General features: G+C 43.2%; 2 protein-coding genes across 4 annotated transcripts; both read right to left on the bottom strand.

Annotated features, from left to right (window-relative positions):
* Positions 1–310: 310 nt before the first annotated feature.
* LOC147153759 (opsin-3-like) lies at positions 311–5,421 on the bottom strand. Of its 2 annotated transcripts, none has more exons than XM_086044836.1 (4): positions 4,979–5,421; positions 2,806–3,131; positions 1,630–1,857; positions 311–731 (listed from the first exon to the last, which is right to left on the bottom strand). In XM_086044836.1, the coding sequence occupies exons 1-4, from the start codon at positions 5,310–5,312 to the stop codon at positions 498–500; spliced, it is 1,122 nt and encodes a 373-aa protein (XP_085900962.1). In that variant the 5' UTR covers positions 5,313–5,421; the 3' UTR covers positions 311–497. The 2 variants fall into 2 exon arrangements, with proteins under 2 accessions (XP_085900962.1, XP_085900971.1); XM_086044845.1 differs by having other exon boundaries at positions 1,630–1,728.
* A 4,295-nt stretch (positions 5,422–9,716) lies between these two features.
* On the bottom strand, positions 9,717–12,394 carry dph3 (diphthamide biosynthesis 3). 2 transcript variants are annotated; one of them, XM_086044814.1, is made up of 3 exons: positions 12,124–12,394; positions 11,336–11,410; positions 9,717–10,132 (listed from the first exon to the last, which is right to left on the bottom strand). In XM_086044814.1, the coding sequence occupies exons 1-3, from the start codon at positions 12,283–12,285 to the stop codon at positions 10,064–10,066; spliced, it is 306 nt and encodes a 101-aa protein (XP_085900940.1). In that variant the 5' UTR covers positions 12,286–12,394; the 3' UTR covers positions 9,717–10,063. The 2 variants fall into 2 exon arrangements, with proteins under 2 accessions (XP_085900940.1, XP_085900947.1); XM_086044821.1 differs by having other exon boundaries at positions 9,727–10,132; positions 12,178–12,379.

Below are 12,394 nucleotides of genomic sequence, written 5' to 3'. Positions count from 1 at the left end.
TATATATGTATGTGTATATATATATATATGTATATATATATCCTCAAAAATATTCACTTGCTGTCATTGAAGGTGTTCTGCCTTCTGTACAGGTAGCGTGGGTTCAGTTTCCACTCGCTGGTGGTGCAAATGTGAGTGTTGGTTCATACCAATTGACATTGGCCATACAGACTCGCGATGTATGGCGTACATGTTTGAAAGGGGTTTCCACCATCACACCGAAAGCGTACAATTGGACAGATATGTTGTCTTTCTCAGACAAAAGAGTGAGTGTCCAGGCTGACGTAGTGTTCATGTGTGGTTTTGAATATTTAGATGAAAAAGACCTTTATTCCACGTTTACAGTAGGTTGACTTTAAACAGAAAATATTCACATTTGTTCAGAATCAACAGCTCTAAGTCCTCTGCACTTGAAGCTGCTGCAACTTGTTGCCTTTCTTGATGGCTTCAGGTGACATTAGTTGAATGTTCTTGTCAATTTTGAGTCCCACAAGACCTTACGAGGAGATGTCAGGCAACGACAGCGCAGGCGCTTCCATTTTTTCCAAGCGGGTGGCGCTAGTGCCCTCTGCGGCTTTGACAGCTGCTTCCGTGGCATCGTCAAGTGCAACGGGGCTGCCGCCCACCATCAAACGGTTAAGATGGAACATGGTGGTTTTGGTCGGAATGGACTGACTGTTCTCCATCAGTTGGTGCCGACAGTGGAACATGATCAGGAAGCAGCGGTGGAACTGACGGGTAAAACAAATGCCATTATTTGTCCTTCACTGTCAAAAAAAAAAAGATGCTAAATTTGTACCTTTAAAGTGGAAATCCACCCAAACATTTTTTTTTTTTTCAAGAATATGTTCCCAGCAGGCCCACTAGTTGAAACGCGGCATTCTGATTAATATTAAGTTTGTGGAATATGAGTTAAGAAGCAAAATCCACCGATTAATAGCCATCTTAGGGGGCGGCCATTTTGTCATTTCTGTCGACTGTAAATGACATCACAACAACCCAGGGCTCAGGTAAGGACCAATCACGGCTTGCCTGTTTTCTAAAGCTGAGCCGTGTTTAGACTAGTGGGGGCTGCATAGAACACATTTTTTTAAAATTGACTTGATTTCCGCTTTATGAGACAAGGGCAGCAGTTGGATTCAACCCTAAAGGTCAGAGGTCTTCAACCTGTTCCTCGAGGTCCCCTGTCCTACCCGTTTTCCATCTTTCCTTGCTGCAACACATCAGATTCAAATGATCGGATAATCAGCAAGAGCCGCAGAAGCGTGATAATGATCCCGATCATTTGAATCAGGTGTGTTGCAGCAGGGCGAGATGGAAAACGGCCAGGACAGCCGACCTCAGGGAACAGGATTGAAGACCTCTGCCATAGGCGAATGTCGAATTACAGTAGCAACATTAAGCGTAATGCTGAGTTGTATTTTAAAAATGTGTTTTGATCGAGTTATTTTGATATTATAAAATGTTAAGTAAAAAAAATTGATCCGTGATGCCTTAGTGCTAATGGTACAGTAACGACAAATGCACAACTGTTCGTTATACATTTCAAATATTTTACTCTTTTTTTTTTTTTTTTTTTTTTTTTTTAGGCTCCTGCAATTCCCTTTGAAATGGTGGCTGCCACCTCACCTGCTTGTTCATCAGGATGTAGATGACAGGGTTGAACACGGCGCTGCTCTTGGCAAGGATGGACGGCACCACGCTCGCCACGGGGCTGATGAGGCCCGGCTGACCAAACGTTGCCATCAGGGCGACGACGCCATACGGCATCCAGCAGAGGAGGAAGCAAACTACCGTGATGACAACCATGAACAGGATGTGGAACTCACGCCGCCTTGTCCGGCGAATTCGACCCACCTGATGACACAAGTGATGCCGCATTACTGGTTTGTTTTCCCTCACCCACTCGCTGTGTAGCTGTTGAATTTGAGCAGGTTGTGTTACTTTTATACAAGGTTGACTGGTTATTTGATTTTTGACCCAGCAGATTAGGTTGTGCCGGCTGATGAGCTGAAGTCGGTTACCACGTTGGGCTTTTGTGTTGTGCTGTTGAAGTAAATTTCTTGTAAAATTCATGGCAGCTAAATGGCTCGGTTGGTACTGTAACACCGCTGACTTTGACAGCGGGACTGGGGTTCAAAGTCCAATCAGGGTGAATGGTAAGCAAAAAGTTAGAAAATGTTGGTAATAAAATGAATATTTTGAACCACTGGTAAACTGGTAATCTATTTTTGGGTAGCTTTTAATCATATGTGCTCGTATCCTGCAGTTAAAACATGTAATGTTGTTTGTGGGTCAGTTAGCCACATTAGCCCGCTAACATTGTCAACAGCCATTCGCAGCATTTATTAGTATGCGCACAGGGTATGTTGCTACCTATTTACATATTGTGGAGTCACCTAAACGATGAAAAGATGCTAAATCAGGAGTGGCCAAGTCCGGTCCTCAAGAGCCGCAATCCAGCCTGTTTTAGGTTTATCCCTATGGCAACACACCTGATTCAAATCATCAGGCTCGTTATCAGGCTTTTGCAAATCTTGCTGATGAGGTGATCATTTGAAACAGGTGTGTTGCCGTAGGGATAAACCTAAAACAGGCTGGATTGTAGTTTCTTGAGGACCGGACTAGGCCACCCCTGAGCTAAATCGATACCTTTAATTTTACCTTTGTTTTTGTTTTTTTCTTACTCAAATGTCTCTACTTCTATTTAGGTACAGAGTGTGAATATAATTTGCTACCCCCGAAGGCAGATTCAGACTTTGAGTAACTGTGCCACTCAATGGCTGCGCAACTGCGGCGACCCACCTGTTTAACGGCATGCAGAAGGCGACCGTAGCAGTACGCCATGAGAAAGACGGGGAGACCGAGACAAAAGATGAACAGGCAGATGATGTAGGAATGAGAGCGAGATGTTCGCTCTGTCCATGTCACGGAGCAGCTGGTTCCGGCGCCCTCCAGCCCGTAGCTGCTCCATCCCAGCAAGGGGGGCAGCGTCCACGCCAGTGAGTAGAGCCAAGCCGCGCACACTGCTAGCAGAGGCTTCCTGTAGTTCAGGTTCTGCTTGTTGCACACCAACAGGGTGCTGTATCGCTCGTAGGACAGCAGGGCGAGAGACACCAGAGACACAATCCCTGAGGGCAGATACAAATCACTTAAGAGACACATTCGCCCGTGTGCCTAAAAGTCAGACTTGTTTGGATTTGAAAGATTCTCCCATCATAAGTGTGCCACTTAGCAAAACAATAAAACACAAATTCAAAAATAATTTAATAATTTACGAAAAAGTAGATATTTTTCATGCATCTCACTGGGTGGGCGGTCTGTCAACCTGGGTGGGGCTGTGCACACCCAGGCTCACCCATGGCTCCGCCCCTGGGCGTGATGCAGTAAAGTATGAGGGTGTCCCTAATTTACGCATCGTGGAGTTTTCATGAGATGTGAGAATTCCATATAGAAATCAAGTTTGGAAATATGGCACGCTTTGATTGTGAAATTAACTTGCGCCGTGGATCCAGAAGTGATCGTCAGTGACGTGTGCGCAGGTTACCTACAGGCTCCTTTGAAGGTAGCCTGGCATGCCACACCCACATCCAATCAAATTAGCTTACTTGCTGTGACGTATCCTAGCGAGCAGTGAGCAGTGTCACTCTTCAGACGTAAATCTATCCGCATAACAATTCTAAATGAAATGAACAAAACAAATGGTTTGTTTCATTCAACATTAATCTCTGTTTTAAATGACCAGCAACACAGACGTAGAACCCCCAGCAGCTGACGGCACTGGAAGCATTTATTTCAAAAGAAGACGTGCCTTTTTTTTCGACGTACCGAAATACCTTGTCGTAAAAAAAAACAAAGAGAAAATCCAAATCCGTACGATGCACGATTAAAGTACACTTAAAAAAAACATAATACAACACCAAATTGGCAAAAACACAAAGGGCAAAAATACTAGGCGAGAACAAGAAGCGGTGTCTAGAAGATGCAATACTTGTGACTAAAGTCAAGAGCAAGCAGAGGAATAATCCGACAAGGAGCAGTCCTTTTATACATGGCTGATTGCAATAAACGCCAGGTGTGCCCCTGGAGGGATCCGATTCGTGGGTCCTGGCTTGACGTCTTACTGTCCCACGGACAGCGCCACGGAGCAATGTGACCACCCGTGAACATCAACAACAACCATAGCAAGAAATTCGGAGAATCAAGCTATTCCCCATTCATGGTCTTATTAAAAGGACAATGTGTATAATTCATTGCCATCTACTGGTCAACTAATAAAATGCACCGACCTAAAATGGAAGCACTTGCATCTTGAAGCACACGCACTACGGTGCCTTCGAGAGACTACACGTCACAAGCCTACCAACAGTACTTTTTGACAGTGTACCCCTGAAATTAAATTATTAATAAGTATTAATAATCAGCATTATTCATCAGTATTAATCCGTGTTTCGTTCAGTTTTCTTTTGTGTGCTTTCTGAAAAAAGACGTGGCTCATTATTTTAGGAAGGTTACACTATTTATAATGAGCTGTACTATTGTTAAGTCATAAAGATTTTAACACATAGGAGGTAGTGTTTGTTTTTTGTGTGGGTATTTTTTTTTTAAATGGCAAACTCCCCCTTTAAGTAAAAGGCGTAAAATTTCCCTGTGGAAAGAATGACAAATGGGCTATTTTTTTTATTGCTGTCAAATGACAAAATTGGTCATATTTGATCGGAACAGTATAAAAGTGAGTCAATTTCAGAGTTTGTACAGTTTTACGTTTATTTTAAAAAAATGGCGCCAAATTATCAAAATAGGCGTTGATAGTTAAGAAAACAACATCTTTTTGCACTTATTTACTTGAACTTCTACTAGTCTTTTTTTTTTTTTTTTTTTTTAAACACAAGTAGCCTATCCACTTCTACTTCTCATGTTGTGACTCACAACTTGTGAGTCGAGTACTTTTGCCAGGTGTGGCGCGGACTGCACTCACCGAAGCAGGAGTTGATGAAGCCGTACCACAAGCACCCCAGCCGGCCGAACAACCATCGTGAGCACAGACTGGACGCAAAGCTCAGCGTGGTCCCGCACGCGCACACCAGCATGTCGCTGACGCTGATGTTGAGCAGCAGCATGTTGACGGGCGTCCGAAGCGTCTTGAACCTGCAGAACAGAACCAGCACCAGCAGGTTGTTGAAGACGCCGAACACCATGATGGAACCCAGGAAGAGCGAAACCACGCGGTGACCGCTGCGCGTCAACTGTTCCCGTGGCGTGTCGCTCCACCAGTCGTGCCCGGAGGGGCCCACGCCGGAGGTCCGGTTCATGGCCGTCCCATCCGAAAACGTGATGGGAATGCAGGCTCGACAGTGCGCCTGTTATTGAGGAACAGAGCGCCCGTGACGCTCAATGAACATCCCTCGTGTGTGCCTGACAGCTTCGACTGGCTCAGCGCGAGCCAACGTGCGCTTAAATGCTGTCAAGGCTTAAAGACACAGGTGTGCAACCTCCAGAGATGGGCATACAGTCACGGGACGGAACGGTCCGTCCGTCCGGCACGGACGCCCATTTTGTAGACGGACGGACGGAAGTCTTTTAAAAAGCACGGACTTAGCAAGGAGGGAAGTGGGGTTTCATCCGTCCCTAACCGGGTCAAGTACCGACTGAACATGTTGTGATGGGTTCTTTTAAAAAGCCTGCTCTCTTTTGCAATACCACGGAGCCGCCTTCATTAACTGCCTGCACGGCGCTTTTCATGTGCAAAGATATCCACCATAAATCCTATCTATCTATCTATCTATCTATCTATCTATCTATCTATCTATCTATCTATCTATCTATCTATAGATACCCACCTAACCCCCACCCATTCATCCATCCGTCCATCCGTCCATCCGTCCATCCATCCATCCATCCACCCAACCACCAAATCCACCCAACCACCAAACCCACCCAACCTCCACCCATTCATCCATCCATCCACCCAACCACCAAACCCACGCAACCCCAATCCATCCATCCATCCGTCCATCCATCCATCCATCCACCCAACCACCAAACCCACCCAACCCCCACCCATCCATCCATCCGTCCATCCATCCACCCAACCACCAAACCCACCCAACCCCCACCCATTCATCCATCCATCCACCCAACCACCAAACCCACGCAACCCCAATCCATCCATCCATCCGTCCATCCATCCATCCATCCACCCAACCACCAAACCCACCCAGCCCCCACCCATCCATCCATCCGTCCATCCATCCATCCATCCACCCAACCACCAAACCCACCCAACCCCCACCCATTCATCCACCCAACCACCAAACCCACCCAACCCCCATCCATCCATCCAGCCACATATTTTTATGTGAGTACTTTTCCCATCAGTGTGTGTGTGCGTCAAGTCTGAATCTTGAAAAAAATGTACTGTCACGCTCATCATGACTGGGTAGTGAGAAGCTACTGCACCTTCCCCTCGGGTGTCATCTGTTGGCGCCACTATTTTACATAATAAAAATACCAATGTGAAGGCCAGCCTGGCCTGGGAACACGGGCCTCAGCTGATGTGGTTGATCACCATTTTTTTTTCTTTTTTTGGGTGAGTACATTTACCACCAGTGTGTGTGTGTGTGTGTGTCAAGTCTCAATCTTGAATAAATGTAATGTCACGCTCATCATGACTGGGTCTTGTGAAGCTACTGCACCTTCCCCCCGAGTGCCGTCTGTTTGCGCTGAGATTTTTCACAGTAAAAATACCAATGTGAAGGTCAGCCTGGCCTGGGAACACAGGCCTCAGCTGATGTGGTTGGTCACCAGCTGAGGCCTCATCACCATCTTCCTGATTATCATCATCATCATCAGCAGCAGCAGCAGCAGCAGCATCAGGATGAAAGTGTAAACAGCTTTTTTTAAGGTGTGAAGCTCCGCGGGCATCTGTCAGGGCGTCGCCTTTCATTTGACTTCTACTTTGAAATATTGGAAACATGAAGTAAAACGATAATGAAAACATTGTCGGACACGGTTGCCATGATGTTGCAGCATCAAAACTCAAACGTGAGAAATTTTAGCAAAAAAAAATACACCCCAATAAAAATTCTGCCAAGTATTACACACTCTTAAAACTGCTGGGTCAAAAGTCACCCAAAGTGGGTGAAATCTAGGGAACGCAGTGCTGAGTCCAAAATACCCAGCACATTGGGTCAAGAGTTTGAGGGGTAAAAACTAGCCAAACTGACGAATTAGCGCTGCCAAGAAATGGATTACCCGGTTATCAGTATAACTGTGGCTAATAACACTCATTTTATTACCAACATTTTCAAAGAAGACATAACTTTTCCTCTATCAGGGGTCACCACAGCAAGTCACTCAAGTAACTGATCCATTTTCTGTGGCAGGGCACCTGAATGGCAGTAAGGCGCACCGACTGCACCCAATTTGGGTGCCCAAATTTCACAATGGTGCAACTGAAAAAAAAAAAAAATCAGAGTTTGCATCATGTGCAATCTGCCGATGGAGGATAGAAAAGGGTCTCTCATCGACTCTAAGCGTTTTAAAGGGACGACGAGGACGGATGGGGTCGCAGGACGATTCATTTTATTTATAAGGACAGAGGGACAAGTTGATGGAAGGGCACCCAGGTCGCGGACGGATCACCAAAAAGGGTAAAAGTGCCTAGCTCCGGAATTTAGCTTTGCTTACAAAATAGTGTGCTGCTATATTCAATGTGAATTTAAAGAATAAAAACTGTTGATTATATTTTTTAAAAAAAGAAAATGCTCATTCCTATTGACCCCTTGCTTCAGGTCCCTGTAAAAAATATGCCCCACAAATTTAAAAGTTGCTCCAAAAATGAAGTCACCGATTTGCAAAACTGCTCTGCATGAATTTATTTTCGATCCTTGATCGAGAAACACTTTGCAGGAATATCGCCCAGCCCTACGTGTGTCAATAACTATTGTTTCGTTGCCTCATTGCAGTAACACTTTGAGCACGAAGACTTTTCAGTACCTTTCTTGCGGAGTTGTACTTTTAACCCAAACATATTTTTTTCAAGAATATGTTCCCAGCAGGCCCACTAATTGAAACACGTCACTCTAATTAATATTGCGTTTGTGGAATTAAAGTTAAGCAGCAAAATGCACTTGTTTTTAGCCATCTCCGGGGGTGGCCATTTTGTCTTCTGTCGACTGAAAATGACATCATAACTGCTCAGAACGACCAATCACGGCTGACCTCTTTTCTGAATCTGAGCCGTGATTGGTCGTTATGAGCACTTGTGATGTCATTTTCAGTCGACGGAAGCCAAAATGGCCGCCCCCGGAGATGGCTAAAAACGAATGGATTAACACTTATTCCACAAACACGATATTTATCAGAATGCCCTGTTTCAACTAGTGGGTTTGCATAGAACATATTGTTGAAAAAAAAATGTTTGCGTTGACTTCCCTTTTAAAGAACTTTGCTGAGCAGATTGTTAATCATTTACCAATCAATAAAGTGTCAAATGTATTTTAATCTCTCATGTTAAACCTGTAAAACTGAGATGTCGAATGAATGTAGAACATGATGGTGGGCCTAACTTTAGCGCAAGAGAAAAAGTTGGGGCACCAGTGCAAAAATGTTAGTCTGGGAGCCCTGTGTGGGTGGGCTGCGATTGTGAACCCCTCCAATCTTACTACCCAATCTGCTGGGTCAAACTAACACAATCTGCTCAAAATCCACAGCTCACAAAATGCTCAGTCAGAAATAACCAATCAATTCCTGAGTGACTGATCTTTATTTTCATTGCCTTCTTGCATACTTGAAGGAACATTTTTTGACTTTGCACAGGTTTTGTTGAAATAGGGCGAATGTTTTGACCACAAACTGTTCATGTGTTTCACTCACTTACAACAATTTGCAATTTTTTGTCTGAAAATCTTCCGTTCAAAGACAGCACAAGCCCGTTTATGGGCTCCTTTTGTAGTATTCAATATCGAGTTTGACTGAACCACAGACTCCACAATTGTGACGTGAAACATAAAATAAAGTCGTATTTATTTTGCATAACGTGTGCCACCAAGTCATTCACCACAGTAAAAAAGAGTTTATAGCCACAATGTTACAGCTTACAAAGGTAGCAAAGTGACCAACTAAATGTTAGCCTAACTTCTTTCATTTCTTCCTCTTTGTATTTTCCGGCAGTCTGGCATCAATGCCACCTCTCACAGTTCACTCAAGGTACTACAACAGCCACCCGCTTCCACGTCGTCCACCGTTTATTTAAATAACGAGTATTTTCCTGACGTTTCCAATGTCTCTCGCATTTTAAAACTTGGTTGTTAAAACTCTGTATGTTAGCAATCTTGTTTAAAGTGCATAGACAAATTATGAGAACGATAATACTATCAACACACGTTTTTTGTTTTTTTACTTTAAAAAGAGCACATAAGCAATGACATATTTACACTTTACTTAAAGCGGAAGTCAACACAAACATATTTTTTTCAAGAATATGTTCTATGCAAGACCACTAGTTGAAACGGGGCATTCTGATAAATATTGCGTTTGTGGAATAAGTGTTAATCCACTCGTTTTTAGCCATCTCTGGGAGCGGCCATTTTGTCTTCTGTCGACTGAAAATGACATCACAACTGCTCACAACGACCAATCACGGCTCAGCTCCAGGGAACAGGTCAGCCGTGATTGGTCGCTGTGAGCAGTTGTGATGTCATTTTCAGTCGACAGAAGACAAAATGGCCGCCCCCGGAGATGGCTAAAAACGAGTGCATTTTGCTGCTTAATTTATATTCTACAAACGCAAAATGAATCAGAATGCCCTGTTTCAACTAGTGGGCCTGCCGGGAACATATTCTTGAAAAAAATAGGCTTGGGTTGACTTCCGCTTTAAGTGAACATCGAAGCTCAACCAAGAAAACACAAAACAAAAGAAAAACATCAGTTGTTCCTGCTTTGCAAATTCCTCTGGTTTGGGACAGTGAGTTTCGTCAGTTGATCTCACGAGCAATCTACAGATGATAATAAAAGTTATTGTTATCGTCACATCAGCAGCAGTCTTAAAGCTCAGTCTTGGTCAAGTAGGAACCAGTGACAATTTGCTTTCTGATGGGGCCTCGATGATTTCCCCTGACATGAAAGACTCCTAAAAGACAAAATGTCAAAATCATTGAGAGTGCCAGGCAACCTCTACTAAAAACATTTTCAGTCAACCTATAATTCACTTCAATTCAAATTTTTTTTTTTTGTACTCTTACTGTAATGTGCTAAAATGCCATAAGATGGCACCAAAGTTACGTGTGCTGTTTTTCTTTTTGATTCCAATTTTCTGGAAGCCATTTATATTTTCGAGCAGGGGACTTCGATCCTGTTCCTCGAGGTCCGCTGTCCTACCTCTGTTTTCCGTCTCTCTCTGCTGCGGCACACATGACTCAAATGGTCAGGATTGTTATCTACCTTCTGCTGACCTTGCTGACCATTTGAATCAGGTGTGTTGCTGCAGGGAGAGATGGGGAAACCAGGCAGGAAAGTGGCCCCCGAGGAACAGGATTGAAGACCCCTGTTTTAGAGGAATGTTGCAATCTGATTTTGAGAGAACTACAGCGAACCTTTTTATGGCAGGAGATTACATTCCTGACCTGCCTGCAATTGGTAATAATCCGCGATATTGAGTGACCATATTAAAAGAAAAAAAAAATTAACATTGTTTTAACTTTCACACATTCTTTAAACCTATTTAAACTAGGACTGTCGAAACGTATGCATTAATAATGCATCAATTTTAAAGTCCCTTTTAACGCATCGAATTTATTCAGCGGGAATTAACGCCCGCCCCTTATTTGGCAAGCGGGGGAATTCCAATCGCGATACGTTCACGTGACAAGCAATAGCCGAGTGTATGCACGTCTTTTGTCACCTCTCTTTAGGTGTGAGGTGTGTTTTAATCAGCAATTCCAGAAGATATCTCATATGACATCATCAGTTTGTGTAGATACGTGTGCCTTTAATCAGCAATTGAGACTTATCTGTCTGTGTAATGTAAATACCCATTAAAAAAAAAAAGGGCTAGTGCAAAGCTGTGAAAAGTGAACAGTGATGTAGTTATAGCTAATGTTAACGTTAATGAACAGTTAATATAGGTCATTAAAGATATTTTGGGGGGCTACAATTAATCACAGCTTTTCGCTATTCTCGAAAGGGCTCAGTCTCGATCCCGCTGTACTTTTTTTTTGTTGTTGTTGTTGTTTTTTAAGATAGGAGATATGTAAACAGGTGTTGCTCTTTTGGTTGCCAAGGTGAATATCTGGGAAGTGGCTCCTGGCAATGGCGACAATCAGCTGTCAATAACCTTGTCATAGATGACTTTGACGATGAGCGAGCAGCTCGGGCAAGTGGCCACGTCCTCCCCATTTTCCAGCTCCTCCTGTCAACACGCACAAACACATTGAGGAATTAACAGCAATGAATGCTGCTGCGGTGAAGTCTCTGAGGGGGGAAGCGGGAATTTATTACATTGAATATGAATTATATCAATATGAATTTGAATATGGTTGAGGAAAAATATATTACAGCATAATCCTTCAATCACATTGTTTATCGCAGGGCTATTGAGAGTGCGCCCTCTACATGCACGGATGATTTCGAGAATCGTGGACTACACTCTGGCTGTAAATTGTGTGAAATAAGTCTTGATGATCTTCTGGGGTAATATATATAACAAATTTGATGTATAGTACTCATGTTTAAACTGCAAACATGACTTAAACTTATTCACACAGCCTCTCATATAAGTGAGATACCAAATTAGATGTAGCTAACAAATTCATTTACTTTCCATAATTTTGACTCTTTTGCAATCAAAAGTATGTACTCTACAGTACAAGATTGTATATAATTCTTACTGTTACATATAGTTTTGAGAGCAGTAGTGATTTTAGAGTAGAAAACGCTTTTCGCTCGTATCCAACAATGACAAAGTTGTTATCATGTCTAGCACAAGAACTAGTACATTTTCAGCAACAAAAGGTTGATCATTAAATACAATATCCGTGGTAGTAGACATAGCTTTTAAATTATTTCAGAACGTTTTATCGGATAATCCAAACGGGCAAAATAATCCAAATTAAAATGACGTACATTACTGTGCAGTCCTAAAATGAAGCAATGTGTTCGCTCATCACGGTGACTCACTTTGCTTATGGCGAATTTGTCTCCACAAGGACACGGAAAGTAATATGTTTCGGTGTCTTCGTCGTATTCGAAGTCTTCGATCTCAACTTCGTCGTGAAAAACAGACATTTTCGCAAAGAAACCCAGCTAGAAAAGAAGATTGAGACGACACACACATGTTGTAAAACCGGACCGGCGCTAATTGATTACGTAGGCATATAGTTGTCCCAGACATATG

This window comes from Filicampus tigris, chromosome 1 (genome assembly GCF_054856515.1).
Source record: "Filicampus tigris isolate MCC_2025a chromosome 1, RoL_Ftig_1.0, whole genome shotgun sequence".
Classification (NCBI taxonomy): domain Eukaryota; kingdom Metazoa; phylum Chordata; class Actinopteri; order Syngnathiformes; family Syngnathidae; genus Filicampus; species Filicampus tigris.
The sequence above is the reverse complement of the archived record's forward strand: the minus strand, read 5'-3'. Positions and strand labels throughout refer to the sequence as shown.